This window comes from Vigna unguiculata, chromosome 5, assembly GCF_037176805.1.
Source record: "Vigna unguiculata cultivar grain cowpea cultivar isolate G323 ecotype 2 chromosome 5, ASM3717680v1, whole genome shotgun sequence".
NCBI classification, from domain to species: domain Eukaryota; kingdom Viridiplantae; phylum Streptophyta; class Magnoliopsida; order Fabales; family Fabaceae; genus Vigna; species Vigna unguiculata.
The window spans coordinates 49,035,877-49,062,266 of record NC_140796.1 but is presented as its reverse complement, the minus strand read 5'-3'; the positions used below and the strand labels follow the sequence as shown (position 1 = coordinate 49,062,266).

The window sequence follows — 26,390 nt, the reverse complement described above, 5'->3', positions numbered from 1 at the left end:
ATCATATTTATTAAATTATTATTCTTTCATAAAGACTAAAATGAAAAGTACTTCTAAGGAGTAAACTTAATTAAGAAAAAAATAATGGACATGTCCTTAAGCCTATTATTAAACAGTGAATTTGAGAAGGTGCAGTGTTCCAACTAATTGATGTTATTTGAGAGAAATATAGTAATTGGAAGTTAGTTATTAGGTAACTGTAGAGGATTTAATTGGCTTTATGCTTTTGCTTGCTGCCTAAATAAGTAACACATAAATCCACACTCTCTCATTTTCCTATTTCAACCTCTAAACACTTTTTAAGTACTTTCTTCTATCTCACACAACTCACCAAACCAAACCCCCTAACTTTAATAACACCATCATGCTTAATTCAATTTCCATATTAATGTCTCAATGTATTTTACATCACTCCTAATCAATTTCCTCAAACTAAACACAAGTTTAATCAATGTAATGTCAATGCCACACCACACCCACCACCTTGCAATCATTTTTTTTGTTCTTCATTCAACTCACACTTTCTTACTATAATTGCTTAGTAAAGCCAAATCAGAAACATTCATCCAATTGTTTCATGCCATATCATGCTTCTAGCTTCAAATTGAAAACAAAAACAAAAACAAAACAGTGAAAAGGAAAAAAAAAAAAAATGAACGTACTTCATTTTGCTATATGTCACTATGAAATTATGATGATTGCTTTAGTAATAAGTAGAAGGGTTGTTTCTGCATTAACCAATCTTCTAGAAGTAAGCGTGGAGTAAAGTAGCAGTTGGTACTTTGGGATTTAATTTTCTGGGCACTGCCAATAATAAAGCTAGATAGATAATTCAGAAAGTTTTTCAACAACTTATTAAAGTACGTTGCACTTTTTCATGAAAAAATTATAATGCCAAATGATTGAAAAGCAAATATATAAAAGAAAAAAATGAAAATCGGAAATGGTGTTAGATCACAGTGTGTTGGCCAATCCAAACTCTTCTAGTACTACTCTGCTTTCAATGAGTTTCAGCCCTCTGGTTTTTCAAAGCTGCAAAATATCATCCTCAATGCAACATCAATTGAAATGCACTTTTTCAGGACAATGTTTGTGAAGCTTCTTAATTATGGATTTCTAATTAGGAATATAAAAACAAAACATTAATAGTCAGAGATCAGGTTATTCCTGCAGCCAAAAACTCACCTACTGCTAACTCATCCATAATTAATTCATTTCTGCTAATGCCAAATCAACCAAGAGAATTTATGTAACTGCAGCTCCAACTTGGTTTATGAAAAAAGTAGTGATAAATATGATTTTAAGAATATTAAGTTTTTAAGATGTTAAAATATATTTTATGTTATCATTTGAGTTATGATTACCATTTGATATGTTATCGTCGATGTCAGCTAAAAAATATGGTTGATACATAAAAAAAATTTTACATTATTAAATTAAAAATATTATATTTATTTTTTTTTAAAGTTTGAGAACTAAAATATATCAATTTCAAACAAATTTCAACTTCATGTAAAAATCTAAAATTAAAAAACCTAAGATATTAAAACAATAAATAACAATAAACATAGGATAAGGTTAACAAACCAGCAACTTATTTGACATAGAACAGTGAAGAACAAAGAATCACTCTATCTGCAATTTGACTTCTAACAAAACATACACGTGTTGGCTAGTATTTTTTTCTTTCAGGCCATTGTAATGTGTCAACCTTGTATGCTGAGATTCACAATACAGACCAAAAAGAAAACCTTGGATGAGAAAAAAGGATAGTAAAGTTGAAGCAGATTGGTGGTTGAACCCACCCCCTAAAACCTTCCATGTTCACTTTTTTCAAAGTGTAGCCAAGTATTATACAGAAAACAATGAATCCCCTGTTATCTACCTAACCCAAACTCTTACTTCCCTTGCACCAAAATTCAGACCAACACACTTAAACACTCCATTCTTTTTTGTCCTCACCAGTCAAATTCCACAGCCACCCAAAGTAGGCCACGTCTATGCACTCCCCTTGAAGGGATACTCACCTTTACAATGGAGAAAGAAAAAAGCATTCATCCTCAACCAATGAAATCATAACATATATGCCACATCTATGGATAAAATAACTTATCTCAATTTTATAATGTCTGTTTTACATATTAAGCATAATAAATAGCTTTTATTTAATTGACTCTGCAGTAAAAAATTTATTAGGTAAAAATATGCAGTAAATTTATTTTTTCTCCTGTCAACTGTGTCTTAACTTATTAGGTAAAAGATTAGCAGAAGGCAACTGTTATTTATTCGAAGAATTTCCTTACAAGATATAGATGAAGTATAGGTTTTTGTTTTCAACGTTTATACCAACACTAAATAAAGTAATAAAATAAACCCTTTAACTCAAACCAAAAGCGTGTCCTTATTTATTATATAAATGCCGCAATTGCAAACCCAAGACTCTGCACTCTCTGAGACAGAGCCTAACAAACAGCATGGAGTGGACTAGAGGCTTCATCATAGGACGTGGCTCATCAGCCACCGTCTACACCGCCACCTCCGCCCACTCCTCCACCGTTGCCGCCGTCAAGACTGCAGAGTTATCACCGTCAAACTCAGAAAAGTTGCAGAGGGAACAGAGGATTCTGTCGTCTCTGTTTTCTACCCACATAGTTACCTACAAAGGTTGTAACACTACAGAGGAAAACAACACCCTGTGGTTCAACCTCTTCATGGAGTACATGCCCTTCGGAACTCTCTCCCAGGAAATTCGCCGGCACGGTGGTCGGCTCGGCGAGCCGACCATCGTGAACTACGTTCGACAAGTCCTGCGGGGGCTAGAGTACTTGCACAATAAGGGTGTTGTGCATTGTGATATTAAAGGTAGCAACATTTTGATTGGTGAAGAGGGGGCCAAGATTGGGGATTTTGGTTGTGCTAAGTTGTGGAATGAGTCTCCGGTGGCGGCGATCGGCGGCACGCCAATGTTCATGGCCCCAGAGGTGGCGCGTGGGGAGGAGCAGGGGTACCCTGCTGATGTATGGGCGCTTGGGTGCACTGTGGTTGAAATGGCCACTGGGTTTGCGCCGTGGCCTAATTTAGAAGACCCTGTCACTGTGTTGTACCGCGTTGCATATTCCAATGAGGTTCCTGAGATTCCAAGTTTTCTGTCTGAAGAAGCAAAGGATTTCTTGGGGAAGTGTTTCAGGAGGAATCCTAAAGAGAGGTGGAGTTGTAGTCAGCTTCTGAAGCATCCGTTTGTTGGGGAATTCAGTTCCAACGACAAGGAAATTCAGCAATCTAATTCATGTTCTCCGACAAGTATTCTCGAGCAGAGCTTTTGGAATTCTGTGGAAGAGACAGAGACAGAGACAGAGACAGAGTCCGAGGAAGAGTGTGTCTCTGACCCTGGCAATGTGATTCGGATTAAAAGCTCTGATGAGTCTCCAAAGGGTAGGATCAGAAGGCTAGCTTTGTGTTCAGGGGATCCAATTTGGGAATTGGATGATGAAAATTGGATCACAACGAGGGGCAGTGAAGCAGGGGCTTCAAGCTGTGAGGGGTTGGATTTGGATGTTGATATTAGGATTAGTGATTATTTTTGTGATGATTATTATTATAAATGTAGTGATGTTAGTGTTGTAGTTGGTAGTTTCGATTTTGAGGGAGGCATTGATGAGATGGTTATCCCTTCAACATTTGAGTTTTTATGATTGAAAAATTGGACAACCTTTTTCATTTTCCCATCAGTATGGAGAACATCAGATGTCAGTGTTGCAGTTAATATCCAATGACCTTTCTCGGCCACGGGCCTAACTCGATTAATGTTTTGTGGGCACGTTTCACATTTGGTTTCATGGTCAAAGCCATTTGCAAAAATTGAACTTCTTTCATTTGGTGAAACAGCAGAGAGAGATGCAAAGCAGGCCCCAGGTGGTGGTTCTGTGTTTTTAAACTCCGAACCTGTCTATGATGTTTATTTGTGTTGGTTGAATGAGTGTAATGGAAAGGAAGCATCTGTTTTGCCAACTATTTATCTGTCAATGGTATTTGGTAGGTCCAGAAATAAAAATCCATTTAGTTAGAAGGTTAAACTACTGATCAAACTCCTCTACCATACCCAACCTATATAATAAAACAGGTCGTAGTTTTAAAAGCAAAACGAATATGCAACAAATATTACGTTAGGTGGGTGAGGGTTAATGTCAAAGCGGGTACATCATGATAAATACAAATTCATGAACTGCTAATAGCACGCATAACTAGTTGAAATGGTTTAGAGTCTCGAAATTTGGTCAATGCCCTGTGGCTTGATTTATCTTGTACGAGCGGATATTCAGACCAAAATATAAACTAAACTTTTAATCTTTTATGGTTAGAGAATAGGTCCCTCCCTAATTTCGTAGCAGAGTAAATTTGGTCAATCTAGGGAGTGGCTTGGTTCAAAATTCCAATTCATTAGTTTATTACCAAAAAGTGGCACTGTTGTCAAAGCCCCATCAAAAAAGGATCAACTCTAATCACATTATTGAGATGCCCTTGTTGTGTTGTGAAGCATCTCAAGAGTTTAGAATCATGATTTGTCTTTGCAGTTTGCTCTTTTAAGCCCATCCGCACAAATCAGCTTTCAGCTTAATTGTTTTCTGAATTCGCTTTAGCATTGGTTCTCAAATGTTCCAATATGGTTTATTTGATATGGATATGGGAATTGTAGGTCTAGGTGCCTGGTATGGGTAGCTTCTTCAAAGGTTACGCAACAGAAAAAGTACAACAAAAGAGGACCAATTTGAACCGCTAGTAGAAAGGGATGGGGGAAGGACATGTAGAATATGATTTAAGTATTGTCGAACAATGTACCTTTCTGTCCGTAAAAAATACTTACCCTGCATAACAGTAAACGGTTTATTAAAGAAATAAAAGCCTATGCAGAAGTCTGGTATGTTATGTGGTTTACATCTAGAAAACCTTATATTGTGGTGGTAATTTTGAAAGGTTAGGTGATATGTTTAGACGTAAGCAACACGCCAATATGAGGTCTAACTATGCTTCTAATAAGCCCAGTTATAGCTTACAGTATTTTGAAGAAGGTTTTGTGTTGAAAAAAGTTACCAGTATTTTTAGAATAGAGACACCATGATTGAGCAACCGTAACTATTTTTTTAACTTTAACACTTGCTATGGAAGTTGGAATTTCAAACACACATAAAACAAAAAGTTGAAAAAACATTTACCAGATTTCTATGTTTTACCCAGAGTAGCAGTGAAAGAACCAAGAGAAACAAAAAAAAAAAAAAAAAAAAAACATTGGAAATTTACTTTTCACTTAAGTTTTTAAACAGAAGGATAATTTTATAATATTTATATTTCTATCCACATTAAGCCCGTGTTAATAACACCAAACATTTCATATTTTTTACACTATCAGCCATCCTACTTTCTTGTCCTCGTCATATACTGCAGACATGGCCTAATAGTGTTCGTATATATATAAGGTGTTGTAAGTATAATCAATAAGAATAACACCCTTCTCCTCTTTCTATTGTGACCTATTTATCTAATGAAAACACGCACCACTCAAGCAGAAACAACTGAATGAAATCAGAAAATTGATTTGGCATATTTGAAACTTCACGTGCTCTTTTTGTTAACAGCATGGGAAGAACTGTGGTCAATAGCCTGCAACTGACTACGAAGATTCTGATTGTCTGCTAAGAGACGGTCATATTCCATAAGAAACCCCTCAGATTGCTTTCTAAGAGCCTCCACCTCAGCTTCCAAGGCCTTAGCTTTGCTTGCTTTTACTTCACACTCAGATTCCAGCTTCTCAATTTGCGGCTTCAATGTCGAAATTTCTTCCACCAAAGCCTTGTGCTCAGCTGCGCTCACACTTTTACCGTCCTCAAAACTTCGACTCTGTTTCTTAGCAGCTTCCATGGCCTTCCTCAGCAACCGAAGCTCTCTGATGTAATGGTGCAATCTGTCGATAATCAGAGCCAGGAACAGCACAAACCCTGCCCACATCAGCATATATGTTAAAAATCAATTTCCACTACTATTACAGCAACCATTCAGTTGGTTTTAGATAAAAAAAAAAAAAAAAAAAAAAAAAAAAAAAAAAACTCCTTAAAATGAACGACTTTATTAAAATACACTTCTAGAGTAACAGTGTAAATTATCAATCAATAAAAAATTATGCCGATAAAAGTTGACTTTTATAGACTTCTATTACAAAATAAAATAAACTATTTTGGTATATCATGTATAGTTTATTGATGTTTACAATAACTGCTTTAGAAGTGATATTTAGATAACATAAAAGTTATTTTTCTTATACCAATTATCTTGAAACTTATTTCAAAAATAACTGATAATTAAACTAAAAAAACGAGTATTAAACATAATCACAATTTTTGAAACCATACTATTAGCATAGATTATTACTCATCCCCGAACACAAAGACAGATATCGTTTGAAACCTCGAGAGCGTACAACGTGGATATTTTCCTATGAACAAAGTTTATTTCATACCACTTTTGCCAGAAACATGAGCTTCATGGCAGTTTGATTTGAAAAATATATCATCTGAATCTAAATCATGTTTGACTTTGATACTACAAAGTCAAAGAGCTCACTATAAATAACAGTTTAGTCTGTTATTGGATGCGAGTGAAGAAAACACACACATAAATTTTTATACTTCTATTTATATATGTTTACTAATAATAGAAGAAAAAGGACCCTTTCCTAAAACATATACAGCTTAACCGAATTTTTATTCTTTTTTATTTTATTTTACTGAGAAACAAGTAAAGAACCATAAATTGTGATATCACAATGGTAAATCACAGTCACCATGAATTCATTTTCCAGATATATAATAATTCTAAAGCACAGCACGCACAAAAAGAGACGAAATGAGAGAAACGAGATTAGTTTACCCATAAGAGAAGCTTCGAGCGTGTGCTTAGAGACGAGGACTTGGTCGGTGGGGTTAACAACGGGAGAGTCGAGGCTCCGACGCTGGATCTTGGCGATGCTGTAGAGCGAGGAAGCGAGCACCACGAGGAGCGTGGCGGCGACGGTCTTAACGACGACGGGGCCGCGGCCGCGCTTGACCCGATCCAATGTGACGATGACTAGCTTCCTGGCCGGAGTTTTGAAGAGGAAGGAAACAATGACGAACATTTGGGCGAAAATGACGGCGTAGAGAAGCTGCAACATGTTGTTTACCTTGGCTGATTGGTGTAGTGGATCGATTAGGATGAAAAGGGAATGCAAACCCTAGAATGAAGTGAGGGGTATTAAGGGGCGAGAATTGAGCGCGTGGGGTGAGTGTGGAAGAGCGTGTAGATCACACAACTCGGAGGAGTCGACATAATGGCGGTAGAGAAGGGTGTGGGTATGGGAATGGGAAAGGGTATGGTCGTCATTTCACACTTTCCCTCCCTTTTCTCTCTTTATTGCCTAACGGTCAACACTCATCTTCCCAACTTCCTCTTTTCTTTCTTATTCCTCAATCAATCACCTTTCTCACGCACGAACCCACTTTTTATATTTCACGATATTTCTCATTTCTTCAAATCAAGGATTCATTCATTTTTGTTTCGAAATGGGAGTGAATTGATTAATTAATTAGAGTTAGGATATTAGGAAGTTGCAAAATTCTTTTTTTTTTTTTGTTATCGAAAAATTAGTTACACCCTTTAATAAGACATGTGTGAGTTGTGTTGTAAATCTTCTTGTACATGTTCAATTCTTGTGAAAAAGAAAGAAATTTTGTTTAATTGGAAAAAAAAAGTTGTTTAAAATGTTCAAATTTTTTTTTTTCTTAAGAAAGGAATAATACGTTACTTTTCTAAAATCTTCAATTCGTTAACATGTTGAAAATTTTTAATGAGAATAATGCATACTTCATTGTAATACACTTTTTGCATAATTTGAATCGGAAGTTCTATTAAATTTTTTAATCATTGTCACTGTCGAGACAACAATTTTCAAAATTTTTAAATAATGTATAATGTATATTGAAAAAATTAAATTAAGTATTTTTTTATTTTTTTATAAAAGATAATATTTAATGTCAATAAATAAAAAATTTATTAAGATTTTTTTTTTATCTTTTGAGTTTCTCACATTATATTCATTTTTCATTTTTATCTATTTTCTTTTGTTTCTAAAAAACAAAAAAAGTTAGCACAAATATATTATTTTTGCTCTCATTTTTCATTTGTTTTCTTTCATTCGTAAAGAAAAATAAATAACTCTTTTTAACTCACTTGATAATGAAATATTATGTTAATAGTTAACATTATTTTATAACCCTTTTAGATGATAGGTTTATTGACAAACAATGCAACTTTTTACTTTAAGTAATGTTTTAGTTATTTAGGATGCTTATAAAACTTTTAACATCGAGGATATATGTATTATTATAAACAAATTTTATTCTTTAGACTTTAGTAAACAAGAGAACATTAATTTATAATTTTAACTTTAAGTTGATGTTCCTAGTCTTTCAAATTTGAAGAATTTATCAACCATATTTAATGAATTTATCAACCATATTTAAATTATGTTAACTTCTTGAAATAACAGGAAATAACTAAATAAGATTATAAAATAAAATAAAAGATGAATTTATTAGTGACAATATAACTATTTACATTAAAAATAAATAGTTAAAATTTTTAGTTTTTAATTTAATCATTGACAAGTTTTTAAAATTTGAATGAAAAAAAAAATATATATATATATATATATATAATTTTTTTTATAATTACAATTATAGAAAATTATATGTAGTAGTAAGAATAATTAAATGTTATTTTTAAGTATATTATTTTGATTTTTCAAACAAATATCTGTCAAAATCCGCACTGAATTTTATATTTCTTTTGAAATATTTATATATCGAAGGCATGTCGGCAAGTTTATAATCACGACATTCTGTTCAATCAACTGAGTTAAGTTCCTTAATTATTTTTGTCCGATGTAATATATTCACGAAATATGACATGTTCCATATAACATTTTAATTTATTTTTTGTTTTCTTCTTTTATTTAAACAATTGGAAAACATTTTAATTGTTTAAATTACGTGGGAAATTTCTCTCAAGAACAAAAAGTTGCACAAGAGTATTGTTTTCTTCTTCTTCAAAATTAAAAGACAACAAAATAAATTTGAATTTAAAAATTGAAAAATTGTCAAAAACATTTAAATTCATTTACCACTATTTTTCAGTGCAAATTTCAATAAATCAATGTTTCGAGAAGCATTTCTGAAAAATCAAGTTATTTATACTCAGTTCTGAAATAATCTCAATACACGACTTATATTTAAAAAGACAATTCGAAATAAAAATAGAATTAAAAAAAAAGGAAGTTTTAAAATATTAACAAAATACACGGACATTCTACGATTAAAAACCGAGCTACCCTCGAATAAGAGGGATGAAGGTCTTTTCAATAATAATAATGAAAAAATAATAAAGTTAAAATATTGAGCCAAATATAATATGCAATAATTAAGTTCTTAAATCATGAACTTCCTAACAATTAGGATCAGTTTAAATTGCGTGAAATAATATTATTATGCAATAGTTGAATTCTAGATTTACTTTTAATAATTAGTATCAGCTTAAGTCGTTGGATACACATACAGCCTTCGAACCGAAAAAGGAGAAAACACGGCGATTAACAAAAGGTCTCAACAAACTTACAACATAGTCAGCGTCTTTATACTTGGTATTAAGTTTTCTTGAAAATCTACAAAATAACATTTAACATTCCACTTAAGATTCAAAATCCCACTATTCAAAAAGTACAGTCAGTTTTTTGGTTGGGCTGAGGAAACTATAGTGGGCCAATAGCCTATGTGCCTATTTACAGCTAACCCAGTTACTGTTCGTCACAACATAAATCAGGGAATGTGCAAAATCAAAATACATGGCATCCTCCTCCTTGTAGGGCGCAACTGCCTCTAAGCATTTTTTTCTATATAAATAAAAAATTTAGTTCTGCAAAATGAATGATCAGAAGCATCCACAATTTTTTTATCTGGACGACATAAAAAAACAACCCTGCTTAGGTAACAAACAAAAATCTCAAGTCTGCCTCTGTCAATTTCCCCAGAGCATCAGAAGAACCACCTATAGTCCTGTTAAGAAAGAGGATAAAAAATAGTCAGCATAGTAAGATACCAGCATCTTTCAACCCTGTTTATTCATCATACTTACCCTTCAAACACGAGTTCTTTCTTCTCTTGGAGTTTCAGAATTCTCTCCTCGATTGTGTTCTCGATGACAAACCTCACAATTCTGTGCGTGAAAAAAAGTCAGTTCATTAAGAAAGGACCAATTCGTATGTTTCTACGCAACTTTTCCATTCATTATTGTTTAATTTGGAAGCACTAGAGAGCAAGAAATAGAACCTTATAGGTTTGTATTGCCCTATTCGGTGAATTCTGTCTTGAGCCTGGCGCTCCACGGCCGGGTTCCACCAAGGGTCCATAAGGAAGACCTGACCATGTCCAAGAAACAAGGTCACACACAATTAGCCGACTTGAGCTGAACCATGACAAAAAGACGAGAAAAAAATTGGACGAAAACATTAACTCATAAAAGCAGCTCCTATGAACATTGGATGCAATAAAAATTTCAGCAAACGTGAAAGACGTGAATTGAAGCCTTTAATTTTAATCTCTTAAAAAATTGAACAGAGATGTAAATTATCAAAGCATATTTATTGACAATTTCAAATTCCAAACAGAATACAAAAAGATTGACACCAAAAATGCCAAAATAATGATTGCTTACATGTGAAGCTACCGTCAAATTTAGTGCAACACCCCCAGCCTTCAAGCTCATGAGAAAAATTTTGCAATCTGGATCTTCAGTGAATCTTCGAATGGCAGCATCCCTAGCAGTCAATGACATGCTTCCATTCAACTGAACACAAGATACTCCAGACTGCAACAAGCACATAACATTATCATCACAAAGCAATTCAGGTGTATTATCAAACACGAGCTGACGATTAAATTACCTTGTGTAAAGAGTAGTTTATAAGATCCAAGAACGATGTGAATTGGCTAAAAACAATCCCTTTGGCAGAACCATCCCTTTCGACCATGAATCTTATTTCTTCTCTCTGCGACCATTCAGGTAAAAGTAAAAAACAGGATAGTAAAAAATAGCATAGAATAGAAGACATCGAAGTAAACAACTGATAATAGCACTATTTTCTTCACAAGAATGTTAGACGCAATCTTTCGGTATTTGGCCAAATGTCAGTTTCTCAAACATTCCCTTTGCCACTCAAATAACAACAAAATTCTCAATGATGCTACTATAATAATATTTAAGAAGTTAATAACCATGTTTACAAACACTATTATATTCCCACCAAGCAGCTTCATTTGAATTTCCAAGAATGCCCTACATTTCAACCTTTACAGATTGTCAAACTCCATTTATCAGCATCATTTTTTACTATTTGCAATCAATCAAGTTGGCCTGCCTGTATAATCCTCAACCAATCTAAACCTCAATCCTTACTAAAGAAAAAGCATTGACCAAAGAAACAAAGAGCTGGCTATATCAAACTTATAGAAACATGGAAAAGCCAGAAATGATTTGTCAAGTAACTACTTTGTAATACATACCAAAGCCTCTATTTTAGTGCTCGTCTGAAAGTTCTCAAGGCGAATTCGATTCAAAATGCTCGAGGATCTGAAACCCTTAATTGTTGTTTTAGCCTGATCCCCAGCATCCTTGTTGGGTGTTAAATCAACTGTAAGTAATTTTGAGCAAGCAGGGCATGATACTTGGCCCAAGGAAGTAGAGTAATAGTCTATCAAGCATGCACGGCAAAATGAATGCTCACAGGAGGTAACCTGAAACAATAATGACCAAGTACTTTAACACACTACAATCAGCTAAAAACTGTTTTGGAAGAGGTATAACTAGGTAGCAAGGGAAGAAAATAAAATTAAATGAAACAATACAATCACAAAACTTGTTTTAAAAAAGTAAAAACTTACAATAAGATCTTCTACTGGCTCGTGGCAAATACCACAAATTTGTTCAACAGTAGTAGCATTGTGGGCCATAACTGCACTTCTTGAACCTGAACTTTGAGAATATACCACAAGGTATGGATGATCAACAGCCTGTACATTTAAGCAAGAGTAAAATACAAATCTGGAATGTTTTAGCAAATAGGGGAACTTCCCATATCTTACGTCAATACAAGGGCTGGGCTATACATTATTATTAAAAAAATTAAAATCTTGTACAATGTTTGGAACAAGTTATTTGGTTTTAAAAGGAAATTATTTCACAACAATACCATGCCAAATTTCTAGCTTGCCATTACGATGAGCATATAGTTTACTAACTGTTGTTATAAAGTAGGATGCTATTAGAGATGACTAGAGACAAGGCCGCTATTTTCTAAGTGTCCATGATCATTAAGCATAACTTCAATAACATTAATCCAAACATGAAAGAAAAAATGGTTCGCAGAAGGAAAAGGCAGAAAAACATATTTTCTTTCCAATAGAAGAAATACCAACCTGACGCAGCCTTGTGAGGAGATCAAATATATGAGCATAATTATGCATCAGTGTATTTGCTTCAATGTATCTGTTATAAGAAAGAATGCCAATGAAATCAGACCAGGATTAACGTCATCATTCAAAAGCAAAATTGCCACCAAAAACTATTGGTGTTGTGCAAGGGAAAATCAGAATAGATGGACAAATATATTTGTAAATTTTCAAATGGAATGCGGACCTAAGATGTTTTGACTCATCAGACTGCCTATGTTGAGATAAAAGCATGCCTACAATTAATTTTACTTTCATGAATAACCTGATTGAATATTGGAGTTGTGCATGAGAAAATCGGAATAGATGGACATACATATTTGTAAATTTTCAAATGAAATGCTGACCTAGGAAGTTTTTAACCCATCAGACTGCAGACTGCGACTGCCTTTGTTAAGAAAAAAGCATGTCTACAATTAATTTTACTTTCATGATTGTTTCATGAATAACCTGATTAACTCCTCAAATTCATACCTACCAATAGCTTCTTTCCTACGAAGAACAATATGCTTTACAATGATTTCATTGTATGGAAAAGAAAAAAGGAAAAAGAATGTGACATACGTATTAAATTGTGCCTGACTTTCATTGTATAACGATTCATAATAGTCTTGTTCTTTAATATCCAGGCAATCCTTTCTCAACGAAACCTGCATGAAATGTATACAAAAAATAAGCATGCCCTCTTTCAATATTTGAAAACGAACACCACCACATTGAATAAAACTTACAATCCTAGGCGGAAGTGCAAGATCAGCAGCCCTGCCTATTTTTGTTCGCCTTAATACTATGTTCTTCAAAACTTTATGTTTAAGCAGTATCATAGCTCTTCTCCCAGAATCACCATTTCCAAAAGATTGAATTGGTGTGGCAACATACTAATCAAGATTAAAAATACATAGTTAAAAGCACATAAACATAAACTTGCAGTTTGTAGATTTGGTTTCTCTTTGTATCTGCCTTAAACAAGGTGAACACAAAAAGGATTAACAGATTGCAGAACTTACTTTATTCCACCAACAGAAATGTCGCACGGAACTGTGAGAGCAGACTGAACATTCTTTAGAGCTGCACAAGGGCATCATCAGCATATTAACACGTGATTAGCAATTCAAGAAGAAAAAAAATCATTTTGAAAATCTATGACAACATGTGGATGTATGTTATTTCCCTGATCACTCAGACACTAACTTGATAGATGGTGCTAGTAGCTTCCTCATTCATAACTAGAATCTTCATTTATTAACTTATCACGAAAAATAAAAAAGAAATAGGCATACCAAAAACTAGATCATATTTTCCAATAACACAACCAACACCTCGGCATGATTATAATATTTTTTGAAAAAAAAAAATAGAAATGTTATGGAAACCACAAAAACTGTTTAGATATAAATAACAATATATTCTAAAAAACTTATAATTGCTTTGTTCCACATGAATGACAGTCACTAGAGAATGGGCTCTACAAAAAATCACTGTAACAGTTTTCTAATTGAAATGAAAAATGAGGAAAAGATAGCAATGTTCCGTACATTCCTAAACAAGTCAAAATGGGTAGAAAGATAATAAAAAAATTAAGCATTGATTCATCTATCAATCATTAAGTCTAGATGCATGATTAGGGCCCTCCAATCCACATAGCTTTATTGTAGAACGAATTGTACCTATGATCAAGAATCCTGCAATCACAGTCCTTGCACAAGTAATAGGAATAAGGAGTTATTTGCAGGAATCGTATCTGCACACACCAAATTGCAATTAAAATACTTCAAAAGGCAACCTGATACATAAAGATTTACATCAGAAAAAAAAAAACGCTGCAAATATACCAGAGAATACAGCTCTCCAACTCGGTTCTGAAGGGGAGTGCCACTCAACGCCCATTTGTAGGTAGAATCTAAAGCAAGAACTGCTTTAGCAGTGTTACAGTGTCTAGATTTGATATAGTGTGCCTGACATTATATTTATAAAGAAAAACTGGTCAACAAAATAGAAGAGTCGGACCTGAACCAATTTAATAAACAAAGTTACAATCATTACTCCATAACTCAATACCTTAATTAAAATAATAAACAATATCAATTACAGTCAAAAAGACCTATTTGAGCAATACAGAAAGTGAAATTTGTGTTTTATAGAAATACAGAAAGCGGCACTGATAACAACAATGGAAATATATTTCTATTTTCCTTTCTAAGAATTGAATTTATAATCTATTAGTACAACTGACCTCGTCCAATATGATCCTTTGCCATTTAACAGCATGGAGAAATGACCTATCGCTACGGACAGGTACAGCATCAGAATCTTCAATATCTATGCACATTTTGTCTCCCTTTTTCTTGATAGAACCCTTCAAAATCTTGCTACTGTCGCATACCTTGGTCTTCCCTTTAGTAACTTCTCTTTTCTTCTTAGCTTGCTTTGATTGTTTTTCTGTTCTAACAGCATCAGGTCCACAAAAATAGTTTTGATGATACATCAACTTACTTGGCAAAAATAATTTTCCACAATATGGGCATCTCTCTTTAGGAGGCATCATATGCTTCCTGTACTCATTCTCAACAACAGAGTATGTAGTTATCACAAAATCATAATCTGCAAATCGATCCCCACTCCTCCCTCTATTAGCCCCATGATAGACCAGCACCTTGGTGCTTCCTTTTAAAGTAAAGCGTTCAATCTCACTGACCCACTGAGTAACAGCAACCACTGGACATATGACAAGTGTTCCTTTGATCGCAGGCAACAGGTTGGATGAACATGGTATGGATTGATCTGGTTCACAACTGTCTTGTAATTCACGTTTGGCAAGGACAAGAGCAATTGCTTGAATAGTCTTCCCCATTCCCATTTCATCTGCAAGTATTCCACCTCTACTTGAAGAATGTTCTTGTTTTAAAGCCCAGGCTAACCATTCCCTCTGGTATCTAAGTAAAGGCATAGTCAGATCAGAGGGCGCCTCAGCAGTTTCATTCATTACTTCGCTCTGATTATCTAAGTCAAAATCTTCGGATATATGCTGATCAATCCATTTCTCTTGCTCCTCTTCCCATGCATTCCACAACAACACTGGACGAGAATCTCCTTTACTTCCTTTTTTTGTATATTTCCTCTTCTTAGTTACCTTAAAAGCAGATGGAACCAATACTGGTGAAATCATTGAATATTCATGATCCACCACCCTCACCACATCACTCGGTTCTCCTTTTTCTGTGTTCATACTCTTCCTTCTCTCTCTGGACCCCGGCACCTTTGTCCTTTTAAATAAAGGTATGTCACCATCAGATGAATCAGAACCATAATCTTCTCCGTCAGATACACTGATGCATGAGAACGGATATTTATTCAAGTCCAGCAGCGAGCTCCCAACCAATTCTTCATCTGAAAGGAAATTTGTTTAAATTTCAGACATACAACCAGGTCAAAAATCACACATATAAAATTAGGTAAATACGTTCTTCCAAAATTGAAAAGAAAGAAGATTTCCAGATAACTTTATTCAACTTTCTTCTTACCCCTGGTAGAATAGCAAAGGTTAACATGCATAGCTACATACACTAGGTCTTAACATTTACTCAATTTAGTCTCCAAACATCTCAGGAATATCCTTTTGAGTAAAATAAATGACACGGAGAAGCATAAACCCAAAATACTGCAGCCAAGCCAAATACAAAATCATAACATGAAAATCTCCGCTGCTGAGCCTAAAACCATAGAGTATAACAATTTACCTTCATAATCGGAATCGGAATCAGAACCAGAAACTACATCCGAATCGGAAGACATAACAGAAACACCTTTGTCTTTATTGTTGCTACTCTGGCCCTTGGTTTCATCTTCCACAGCAGTATCATCCTTAGGCTGCTGCTCATTCCCTGTTTTTCCCGTTCACAAATCACAATGTTAACAATGCCTCTTTGGTTTTGGTTCATAAAACGAAACGTAACCAATAAACCACCACACACTGTGCTGTGTGGCTTCACCAACACTATTAACCGTTAACATCGGTACCACTCTTCTTTTCAAAACTTCCACTCAAACTATCAACATACATTTCGAGCAAACAAAACCGCGAAGAAAAAAGAAACAGAATCAAGTATCCAACAAGAAAAGGATGTCAACTGGTCTACATCTAAACCAGTGAAGAAAACAAATTCAGAACGGACACAAAAGAAAAAGAGAAAGTAAGCGGAACAATTGAGAGTACCAGACACTGTGGGATTCGAAAGGCGTCGACGAGAACGAAGCTCCATCAACGCACGTAGATGAAAGTTAGGGTTTCCAATCGAAAAATCGTTCGGAAGAATCGAGTGACGGAAGATGATTGTACAGTGAGAGACAGTATTCGTTTTCCCTCTCTCCCTTATCTCTCTGCAGAGAAGGAATGGATTGTTCCTACGCTTCGGTATGTGACTGAAACGGCGGGAAGTGAGTCCCTTTTGTACACAGTAACGAAGCGCCACGCACGAAGTTCAACGTCAGAGACTGTGATCCCCTGCGGCACTGATCACTATGGATGAGGAATGAACTCAAAACCAGGGGCTGTGATCCTCTACAGCACTTATAACTATGGTCGGAAGAATGAACTTATGAACCGACTAATCCATGTTCTCACGCTGTGGTGATACCGGTCTACACAATCAACGGTATCATGATTCAAGAATCCTAACTGATCGTGATGTTAGAAGATATCAACGGTGGGATGTTTTTGCAACTTTTTGTAATGACGCGTGGGTTTTTATAGACTAGTTTTTTTTCTTTCTTTTCACACCAACTTTTTGCTGATTGAAAATTTGAATATTGGCATTCACATGGAGTGACTGTCCTGCGTTCACAACATCCCTGTATCCACAGTGTTATCTTAAATCTCTTATATAAATAATGTTTCACTTTATAAAATTATCTACCAAAATCTATTTTTTAAAATTAATTTCACCTAAATAAGCTAAACTTAAATTGACCATTATAATAGTTATATTCTTAAAATTTTAGTGAACAAAGATTTTTTTTTTTCCTTTTCCTTTTAAATTTTTTTTTTCAATTGTAAAAAATATTTTGTTAATGACCTAACCATGACCTTCACAAGCATGATAAAAAGTAAGATGGTGAATGAATTGAGTAGACCCAGTTTGAATATAGAAGGAAACTCAAAGTATGGAAAAACATTAAAATATGTATAAATTACTATCCTTGTTATTAGAAATGTAACAATTATTATCCTATTAAATGTAACAATTATTATCCTATTTATTATAAATGTTGTGGACTTAAGCATGGAAATTCACAATGCAGGACCATTTTCACGGAATAATGACTGGTATATTGAATAAAGGGTTATATATCAGTCCAAAGGTTTTCACACCATAAACCACAACATTTACAGGTTTCTTAATAGAAAAAAAATGGCAAAGCATAAATTATTTTAAGGAAAAAGAAAAGTCAACTATCATGCATACCAGAATGTAAAAGGAAAAAAAGTTATCTTAGCTCTTTAAAATTAAATATTGAGTTAATCTTAATTGTTATTTAGTATTTTTAATTTTGTCCTAATATTTTATTTTTAATTTTGTTTTAATATTCATTAATTTTATTCAATTTAATATTTTTGTTAATGTTGTTTATGATAATTAATGAATAGTAAACATTTTTTTTATTTTATCTTTTTATTTAAAAAAAATTATTTATCAAGTCTATGTTATATGTGATGTTCAATTTAGGGTCAATTTTTTATATTCAATTTAGTTATGATATTCGTTTTTTTTAATTTGTTCTAATTTTTTTGAAATTGAAAAATTTATACATCCTTCAAATTCGGAAAAAATTTAATTTTAATATAAAAGTTATAATGATATTTTTATTACATATTTCTAATTTAGAGTTATAACAAGTTTAAAATTAAAATATGAAAATTTTAAAAGTAAAGAATAATACAATTGATTTAACATTTTAAGAGGTTAAAAATCAAATTAAGTAATATAAAAGATTAATATAATGTTGTATGACATTTTTATGTGATTTTTAATTTCTTTAAATTTTAAACAATAATTTTATTCCTCATTCTAACGATTTTCATTCTAATTTGAAAGAAAATGTTACTCTAAACAAAAAATATTTAAGAAAAATATTATTATAACATTTATATAATAATTAAATTTGCTTCGATTAGAGATGAACAAAATTGTTCAATTTAAAAAAAATGTAACTTATTGAACAAAATTAATGAATATCAAAACTAAATTGAATATAAAAGACTTATCCTGACACTTGACACTGATCTTGACATGTGACATGATATTAATTTAATGTATAAACATTTTTTAAAAATAAAAACAATATAAAAAAATATAAATTAAATAAAAAAACATAAAAGGATACACGATCCATTAATTATTTAAATAATATTAACAAAATAATCAAATTGAACAAAATTAACAAATATTATAACTAAATTAAATATATATATATATATATATATTAATACCAAATTGAAAAAATATTGAACAATAATTAAAACCAAATCTCTATTTGAGCCTAACTTTTATTTATAGATGTTCACTATTGTTTTGTATTTTTTCTTTTAAATAATACTAGTTAAATAAATTAGTTGATGGTTTATATTCAAAACGAATTTTGCTTCACAACACCATAGTAAGATTTTTTTTCTACATACACCTATCACTCTTTAATGTTTGTTTTTAATACCAAAAAGATGTAATAGTTTAATGGTAAATAATGATAATTGTTTTTAAATTTAGTGTCAAATGTTTCATGCATGTCTTTTATTGTTGGATGCTTTTATTTTGATATTTTTGTTGGTTTTGTTTTTTGACATTCTTTAATCCTTCCTTTTACTATAATATTGATTTACTATGGTTTAAGATGATTTATATATTTATATTTACCAATAAGAATTTGATGCATCTATTTCATACGACAAATGAACGGTTTGATTTAACTCACATTATATTATCTTTTTCATTTATTTATATTTGAAAAATCATTCCAACGTTTCAAATAATAAATGTTCTTAACTTTTCAAAAATATGCCATCAATGTCATAAATGATGATGTTCTTGAAACGTTTTCTAACCCTGTCATGTTGAAGTATGATGGCATGACAGTATATTTCTTTAAAGGCTTCTGTCAAAAACAATGGTTTCTTTAATATTTTTAACTCAGACTTTGCAATCAATGTTAAGTAATAATTATTATAAATTTCAAAGGAGTTAAATATGTTTGTAGTGTATTGAATTTTGAATTGAGATTGGGATTTGTATTTCTCTGAAATTTGAAATATTTTGGTCTTTATATTTTATAAAGTAATAGATACATTTTTGTTATGTGATGAATATGTTTTATGATAATATTTGAATTGTTTATATCATTTAACACATATTTAATATATCAATAAAATTTAGTATAATTGAATTAAAAGAAATATATTTATTCATTTTTTTAAATTTAAAAACTAAAATATATTAAAAATTTATGACGAATTCTAATTTTACTACAAAATTTAAAAACTAAAAACATAGTTAACCGATCTAAAATTTCAAAACTGAACTTTTCTCCTATATAAATTTTGTTTATGACTTGAAAGCACAATTTAAATTTTGTTGATGTAGTTCTTAATATTTTGGCAAAGCAAACAAATAATTTATATATATTTATATTTGTTATTTACATTCAATTTTTTGTTCATATAAAAATTTAATTTCAGTTTTAAAATACAATATTGCATTATTTAAAAATATTTATAATTACATTTAATTATATATTGCATTTATTATATTTATTATATTTATTATATTTATTATATTTATATATTTATATATTTATATTTACATTGAACTTTTAAATATTTATGAACGGTTAGCAATTAATTAATTGTTTAGATATTTATTTATTTATTTACTTCTTTTAATTAAATACAATCGCTTTATGTGTGTATTAATTTTTTATATGTTTTTGTTTTTGTTTTTTGTGATTACTTTTTTTATTTGAAAGTCTTATGAGATAATAAATTGCTTTATATAAGGAATGTGATGATGAAGGGTGAGACTATTTTTATCATATATCTTCTGAATATATTGAGGATATTTTTACTTGTGTCATATGCTATAAATGAAAAGCCTTTTGTCATATTATTTGTAATTCATACGGACCGGTTATCTGGACTATCTAGGTGTGTATAATACATATATTTGAAATTTTAGTTTTTACATCATCAATTGTTTGCTATCAAGCATAGTTAAATAAAGTTATGGTATCTTTTCATAAAATTTTAGCCATCGAGCATGTTTAAATAAATAATCACAATGTAACGTAATAAGATAATTATTTTAATTTAAAAAATGGTTAAATCTAAATAAATGGTCACTTAAAAATAAATTAATTACTTTAGTTTAAAAGGAGAGTCCTTAAACGATAAAATTGGAAAAGTTTTGTTCATAAGATAAGATATAGGGATGGTAAAATAACTAGTCCGATCCATTTTGATTTGGTACATCAAAAACATATTGAACCGAACTGGTCTGTCAAACAAAAATGGACCATTGATTACAACTTGTCCCGCACACATGGGTTGACAGACCATCACTTTTTTTTATATTTTAATTTTAATTTTTTTTTAATTTTTAAATTTTGTTTATATATACATATAAATGAATATTAAAAACATATAATCGTATAAAATATTTTATAGGCTTTTAATTGATTAGTTAATTTTTTAGTTAGATAAATTAAAATAATTATTACATTTACATGTTAAATTACTTTATTATAACAAATAGTCGGAACTTATTGTATTATTTAATATACATTCATTTGATACATAAAAAAGTTTAATATAATTATATTAAAAGGATTATATCCATTCATTTTTTAAATTTTAAGATCAAAATGTATCAAAGTTTTGGATATGAACGAATTTCAACTTTGTATCAAAATTTACAGATTAAAAACACACTTAACATTTCTTCTGTACGAAGATAAAATGTATTTTTCACATCTATAAAACTGTGTTAGGATATATATATATATATATATATATATATATGTATAAATAATATAATATAATATAATACAATATAATATAATATAATTCATTCATTAAGATAAAATAAAATTTTATAAGAAGTTTATCGCCTTATAGAAGAACATTTTAATGGATTTATTCAAGTTGTTAATCTCCAAAATTTATTAAGAGAAAAAACATATTTAAGTGAAATTAATAGTTTACAACTTATTTTTATCAGTTGAACAATTTTTTCTTTTCTTTTATAGCAAGATAAAAATATTTTAATCAACTAAATTGTTTTTAATTCATTACAAACGTTTTACTCTTATTTAACAAAGAAACCAAATTAGTAACTCTAAATAATCTTAGAATGATTAAAAGGCAATGGAATAACTCACACAAAATTAATCATAAATATTACAACATTAAATTTCTTAAATTTGCTTACATGGTGTCAAATACTTTCTTCCCTTGGATCCCCTATTGAGAACTTTATTGAGAACTTGAAGTGGGAGATTTAAAAGCAAGTGTTAAAGGATTGAAATTTGATCTTAATTGGCACCTTAGAGAGGACAAAAATGTCTATTGAGGAGAGGATTTGTGTCATAAATTCAATGTTTCCAACCTTACTAATTTATTATTTGTCCCTTTGTATTAAGTAAAGAACATTCCTATCTCGGGTGTAAAAAGTAGGAAAATTGCATGAGTTAAGTGAAAAAAAATTATGTAAATCAAAGGAAGAATGAGGTTTTGGGGATTAAGAACATTAGTTTTTTTACTATAGCATTCATGGCAAAGTGGAAGTGGACAACAAAATATCAACACCGGTTCAACACAACGTTTTGAAAATTCTCATTCTCTATATATTCTTTGTTTTGTACAACATTGTTTTAGATATTACGGAAAGAGAAAATGTATTAATGTTGTATAACAAAGAATTGAAATGGAAGAAAATGAGAATAAGATAACTTTAGACGATATTTGTATAATTTGTTTCATATATATTCCTATTTTGGGTCCATAAAAAAAATAATACAGCTCAAATAATAAATGTATAAGTAATTTAATACAACATTAGTGAAAAAAAAATAATATAAAGAAAAATAATAATTAATGTTATATTAAATTTTGAAGATGACAATCAAACATAATAAGATCTTTTAAAATTTTCTAAACATTAAATTACCTCTAATATCAAAATCATTATATTTCGAAGAAAAACAAAATAACACAAAAAATTCATAATATAGAATCCAGATTTGTCTCCCTCATAATAGATTACTCGGTACTCTAATAACCTCCGATGTAAATCAAAGTGTAGATTAGTGTCTTTCATTGGATTTTCATTCTCATCCTTTCTATTAAAATGTCATTTGTTAGTTTTGAGATCTTCTATGATAGAAACATGTATTTATTTCCAATACCGTATCAATTGTCATGCATTGAGAATATGTATGAATGTATTAGAATAAAATAATTTTGAATGCAAAGTTTATGTTGTAAAGTTAAATTAGAATTAAATTTTATTGGTCAAGAAAATACCAGAATTTAGAGAAATGTATAGACATTCCACGTTTTTAAAGATGACGAATTGAAGAAGACAAAAATCACACGAATTACATTAAAACTCGAGCAACAAATTCAACATAAATCAAACTTTCTCCCAACATCTTAAAATATATAATCTATCAATTACAAGCACATAATTTTCAATTTATTACATTCATCTGCAGAGCTAAAACTCTTGAGTACTGTTACATTATTCATGGAATGCAAGAGGAGACATAAACTATGACCCAGTTAACCGACAAGAAAATGATCGAAAACAGTGTCAAATTTTGAAGTTGCCAAGGGGAACTCTCTTCACTGAAACAAGTAACTTTGATGGTTTGAAATCCTTGTCCCTGACAAAGAGGGTGCATCACTTTGATCATCACCATCATCTTTGATAAGCTTTTTAGTATAAGCCATCAATGAGGCATGTGCTGTCAAAGTAACATATCTCTGAAAGTAACTCTTTTGTGTATCAAGGATGCTCCCATTTTCTGGGTGTTCACATCCTTATTCACGAGGAAACTAACCATCAACTTCACAACTTGTTCAGCATAACATACTGCCACAACCTGAATATAGAGCAAAAGTAAGTGTTTATTATTCAACATATGAATCACCAGAAAACGATAACATACTAGTTTTATAGTTTTAATTTATGTTAACAATAACTGTAAAACAATTTTCAAGGGAACAAAAACACATATTTAAGCTATACATGTCACACCAAGCAGTTATTTACCTGGAAGAAGCAAAGCCAACAACACGCATAAGAAATGAAGCACTGGTTGATAACTGCGTAATATGCAGATTCATAATTTTGACCATCAGCAACATGCATCTTCTTCAACTGCAGCTTAGTTTGTGCTTTGTGAGTGGCGGGGTCTTCATCATTAAGATACTTGGTGTTTTGTGGATCTTTAAATTGATTGAAATGTCTAGAACATGGACAAAAATCAATCATTGAAACATTTTTTTCAGGAACACATTAGTGGCTAGTACGAAGTGCCACTGCTAATAATCCTTGCTATTTTTGTATACTAGCATCTTCTTTATTAAAGAGGAGTTACTAACTATACTTTTAGTAGCACTGTCTAAATGGCTGAATATTATCCATATCATGAACAATTTCTAAGAGGGTACCTGAGTTTGGGCCCAAAGCCCATCATGATGGCATCTGGGTTTCCTAATGAGTTACATCTTCATTACACTGCAAAAGTGACAAACCAAGATATATCAGCACTGGTGTCTCCATGTTTCTTTAAGCACTGATAAATTATGTCAGTGCAACATTTTCTGCTTTAACAGACAAGTACCTTGAAAACATTCCACATGATAAACAATTTTATTAGGTACATGTGATGAGATACTAGATTATTATATATAAAGACCACAATAATTGGAGGTAGCGTGTCACTGCCAATAACATATAAAATTATTAGTATACACTTGGCTCCAAGTAATTGGAGAGAAGGGATTTCAGTTTCCATCTAGTGAAGTTGAAGGTTTCTACATCTCAACCTGTTGTTATATTCAATACATGTTCTCTCAGTTTACATCGGCTAATCTTATGATAATAAATCAGTCTTAAAGACTTCAAACCTGCCAAACATTAGTCAATAGCGTTTCCGTACACAAAATCTACAACCCACCAATCTCATCAAACGTTTGATTATTCATATATCTGATAATTAAATACCCTTTATATGGGACCATCTCTTGGTTTATTTCATTTGTTCCGACATAGATTATCTTGTTTAATTCGCTGCAGATCATACCAAATAAATTAATGAAAGGTAATTCTTTAAATGGACAATGAAAACGTTTTTCATTGGTATAAACACACAGATTCATTTAAAATAACACAACCCAATTGCATGGATTTAGCATATGAAAAAGAATATTCACAGAATCATAGAGAAAAAAAAGTAGAATATAAAAGTTACCTGAAAGCAATGGAATGGATATTAGGTTATCTTGTCTGTAATGGCTTCGGATCAAAACTTCGAACCTACCCACCAAGCGTACAACAGATCAATCAAGAACTCTTTCATCAAAAACACACTATCTAACTAAACCACACCACACCCAATAGAACCAACAAATAAAAGTTTGAAACTTTAACGTTTTAGTATACGTCTAAAGTGTTGTGATGAAAAAAGATCTGCATCTCCAACTATGAAGAGACAGCAGAAAACTGCTTAAAACCCAGTATTTCAGCTAATCCAAAACATAAATTAATTACCTTGCAGTGTCGGGTAATTAATGATAACAATAACCGAAAAGGAAAGTGAGTTCCTTTAAGTTTAAAGATGAAGTGAAGTACATGAATCATGGTTTTTAAAGCAATGAACAAGAAGAGAGAAAACGTACCAATAAACTTGAACGGAGAAAGAAGAAGAGGGTGAAGGAAAAGCCACATACAAGTTTAAGAGCACAGAAATAAATGGGTCGTTGGCACTTGTCCCATGGGGATCTCTATTAATACATTGTTTCCCTCACTTGTAAAGAGACTAAGGTCTTAAATAATCATAATGTCGGAAAATGAAAAATAAAAAATAAAAAGGAGAAAAGGTGTTAGTGAGTAACGTTCATTGAACCTGGACAATGAAAATATGGTACAACACTACATAAGAAAGATGCAGTAAAAAAGGTTTGGTATAGACACGCCGCATCTGTAGGAAAAGAACAAAGCAAAAGGTATAGAGTAGCATCACTATCATTCACCATCCATGCATCATGTTTCCTTTTTTTGAATTTTCACTCACCATCTTTCATTATCATGTTGCATCAGAATAATGGATGCGTAAAATTGGGAGTTACTGTGAGAGAGGTCACAGATTCAAAATTTTTTTTTTAATAGTTGAAAATTATAAAATTGGTTTAATAGATTTGGAAGAGATGACGAAATAAGATATAAGTTCAACTTCTTTACCTATAAAATTTGGATACAGAAAGATAATTTAAATCGAAAAAACATAAGAGATGATACACGAAATATATATATATATATATATATATATATATATATATATATATATATTATAGTTTCATATTTTTAAGTAACATTATTATCTAACATAAAAATAAATATATTATTAACTAACAAAAAAATAAATATAATATATTCATGTAATATCTAGAAAAGTGAGAAGCACCGATCATATAATATTTTTTTTTATAATTATAATAAAAATTTATATGATAAATTTACAAGTTGATGAATT

At 31.3% G+C, this 26,390-nt stretch overlaps 3 protein-coding genes and 1 pseudogene across 3 annotated transcripts; 1 reads left to right on the top strand and 3 right to left on the bottom strand.

The window, feature by feature from the left end:
* Positions 1–2,408: 2,408 nt before the first annotated feature.
* LOC114184207 (mitogen-activated protein kinase kinase kinase 18 pseudogene) lies at positions 2,409–3,795 on the top strand (annotated as a pseudogene).
* Positions 3,796–5,323: 1,528 nt separating this feature from the next.
* LOC114183521 (uncharacterized) lies at positions 5,324–7,387 on the bottom strand. The gene is made up of 2 exons (XM_028070565.2): positions 6,919–7,387; positions 5,324–5,990 (listed from the first exon to the last, which is right to left on the bottom strand). The coding sequence occupies exons 1-2, from the start codon at positions 7,199–7,201 to the stop codon at positions 5,608–5,610; spliced, it is 666 nt and encodes a 221-aa protein (XP_027926366.1). The 5' UTR covers positions 7,202–7,387; the 3' UTR covers positions 5,324–5,607.
* Positions 7,388–9,695: 2,308 nt separating this feature from the next.
* On the bottom strand, positions 9,696–17,163 carry LOC114185318 (Helicase protein with RING/U-box domain-containing protein). The gene is made up of 16 exons (XM_028072978.2): positions 16,801–17,163; positions 16,325–16,468; positions 14,821–15,974; positions 14,420–14,542; positions 14,255–14,328; positions 13,595–13,655; positions 13,319–13,465; positions 13,152–13,237; positions 12,555–12,624; positions 12,021–12,149; positions 11,643–11,873; positions 11,024–11,128; positions 10,795–10,947; positions 10,410–10,498; positions 10,216–10,296; positions 9,696–10,136 (listed from the first exon to the last, which is right to left on the bottom strand). The coding sequence occupies exons 1-16, from the start codon at positions 16,844–16,846 to the stop codon at positions 10,064–10,066; spliced, it is 2,766 nt and encodes a 921-aa protein (XP_027928779.1). The 5' UTR covers positions 16,847–17,163; the 3' UTR covers positions 9,696–10,063.
* Positions 17,164–23,259: 6,096 nt separating this feature from the next.
* Positions 23,260–25,675, bottom strand: LOC114183641 (uncharacterized). Its single transcript, XM_085673218.1, has 5 exons — positions 25,537–25,675; positions 25,110–25,174; positions 24,307–24,373; positions 23,906–24,101; positions 23,260–23,735 (listed from the first exon to the last, which is right to left on the bottom strand). The coding sequence occupies exons 3-5, from the start codon at positions 24,330–24,332 to the stop codon at positions 23,601–23,603; spliced, it is 357 nt and encodes a 118-aa protein (XP_085529344.1). The 5' UTR covers positions 24,333–24,373; positions 25,110–25,174; positions 25,537–25,675; the 3' UTR covers positions 23,260–23,600.
* Between the last annotated feature and the right edge of the window lie 715 nt (positions 25,676–26,390).

What these genes read in the sequence shown, in the direction of transcription:
- LOC114183521 (XM_028070565.2), bottom strand. Translation starts at nt 7,201, where the DNA reads ATGTTGCAGCTTCTCTACGCCGTCATTTTCGCCCAAATGTTCGTCATT. An exon ending in GCTCGAAGCTTCTCTTATGG is followed by an intron (nt 5,991 to 6,918) that starts GTAAACTAATCT and finishes TGATGTGGGCAG; the next exon opens with GGTTTGTGCTGTTCCTGGCT.
- LOC114185318 (XM_028072978.2), bottom strand. Translation starts at nt 16,846, where the DNA reads ATGGAGCTTCGTTCTCGTCGACGCCTTTCGAATCCCACAGTGTCTG. An exon ending in ATTTCTGTTGGTGGAATAAA is followed by an intron (nt 13,466 to 13,594) that starts GTAAGTTCTGCA and finishes AATCTTGATTAG; the next exon opens with TATGTTGCCACACCAATTCA. An exon ending in TAAACTACTCTTTACACAAG is followed by an intron (nt 10,948 to 11,023) that starts GTAATTTAATCG and finishes TGCTTGTTGCAG; the next exon opens with TCTGGAGTATCTTGTGTTCA.
- LOC114183641 (XM_085673218.1), bottom strand. Translation starts at nt 24,332, where the DNA reads ATGATGGGCTTTGGGCCCAAACTCAG. An exon ending in GGCTTTGGGCCCAAACTCAG is followed by an intron (nt 24,102 to 24,306) that starts GTACCCTCTTAG and finishes TCCATGTTCTAG; the next exon opens with ACATTTCAATCAATTTAAAG. An exon ending in GTTGGCTTTGCTTCTTCCAG is followed by an intron (nt 23,736 to 23,905) that starts GTAAATAACTGC and finishes CTCTATATTCAG; the next exon opens with GTTGTGGCAGTATGTTATGC.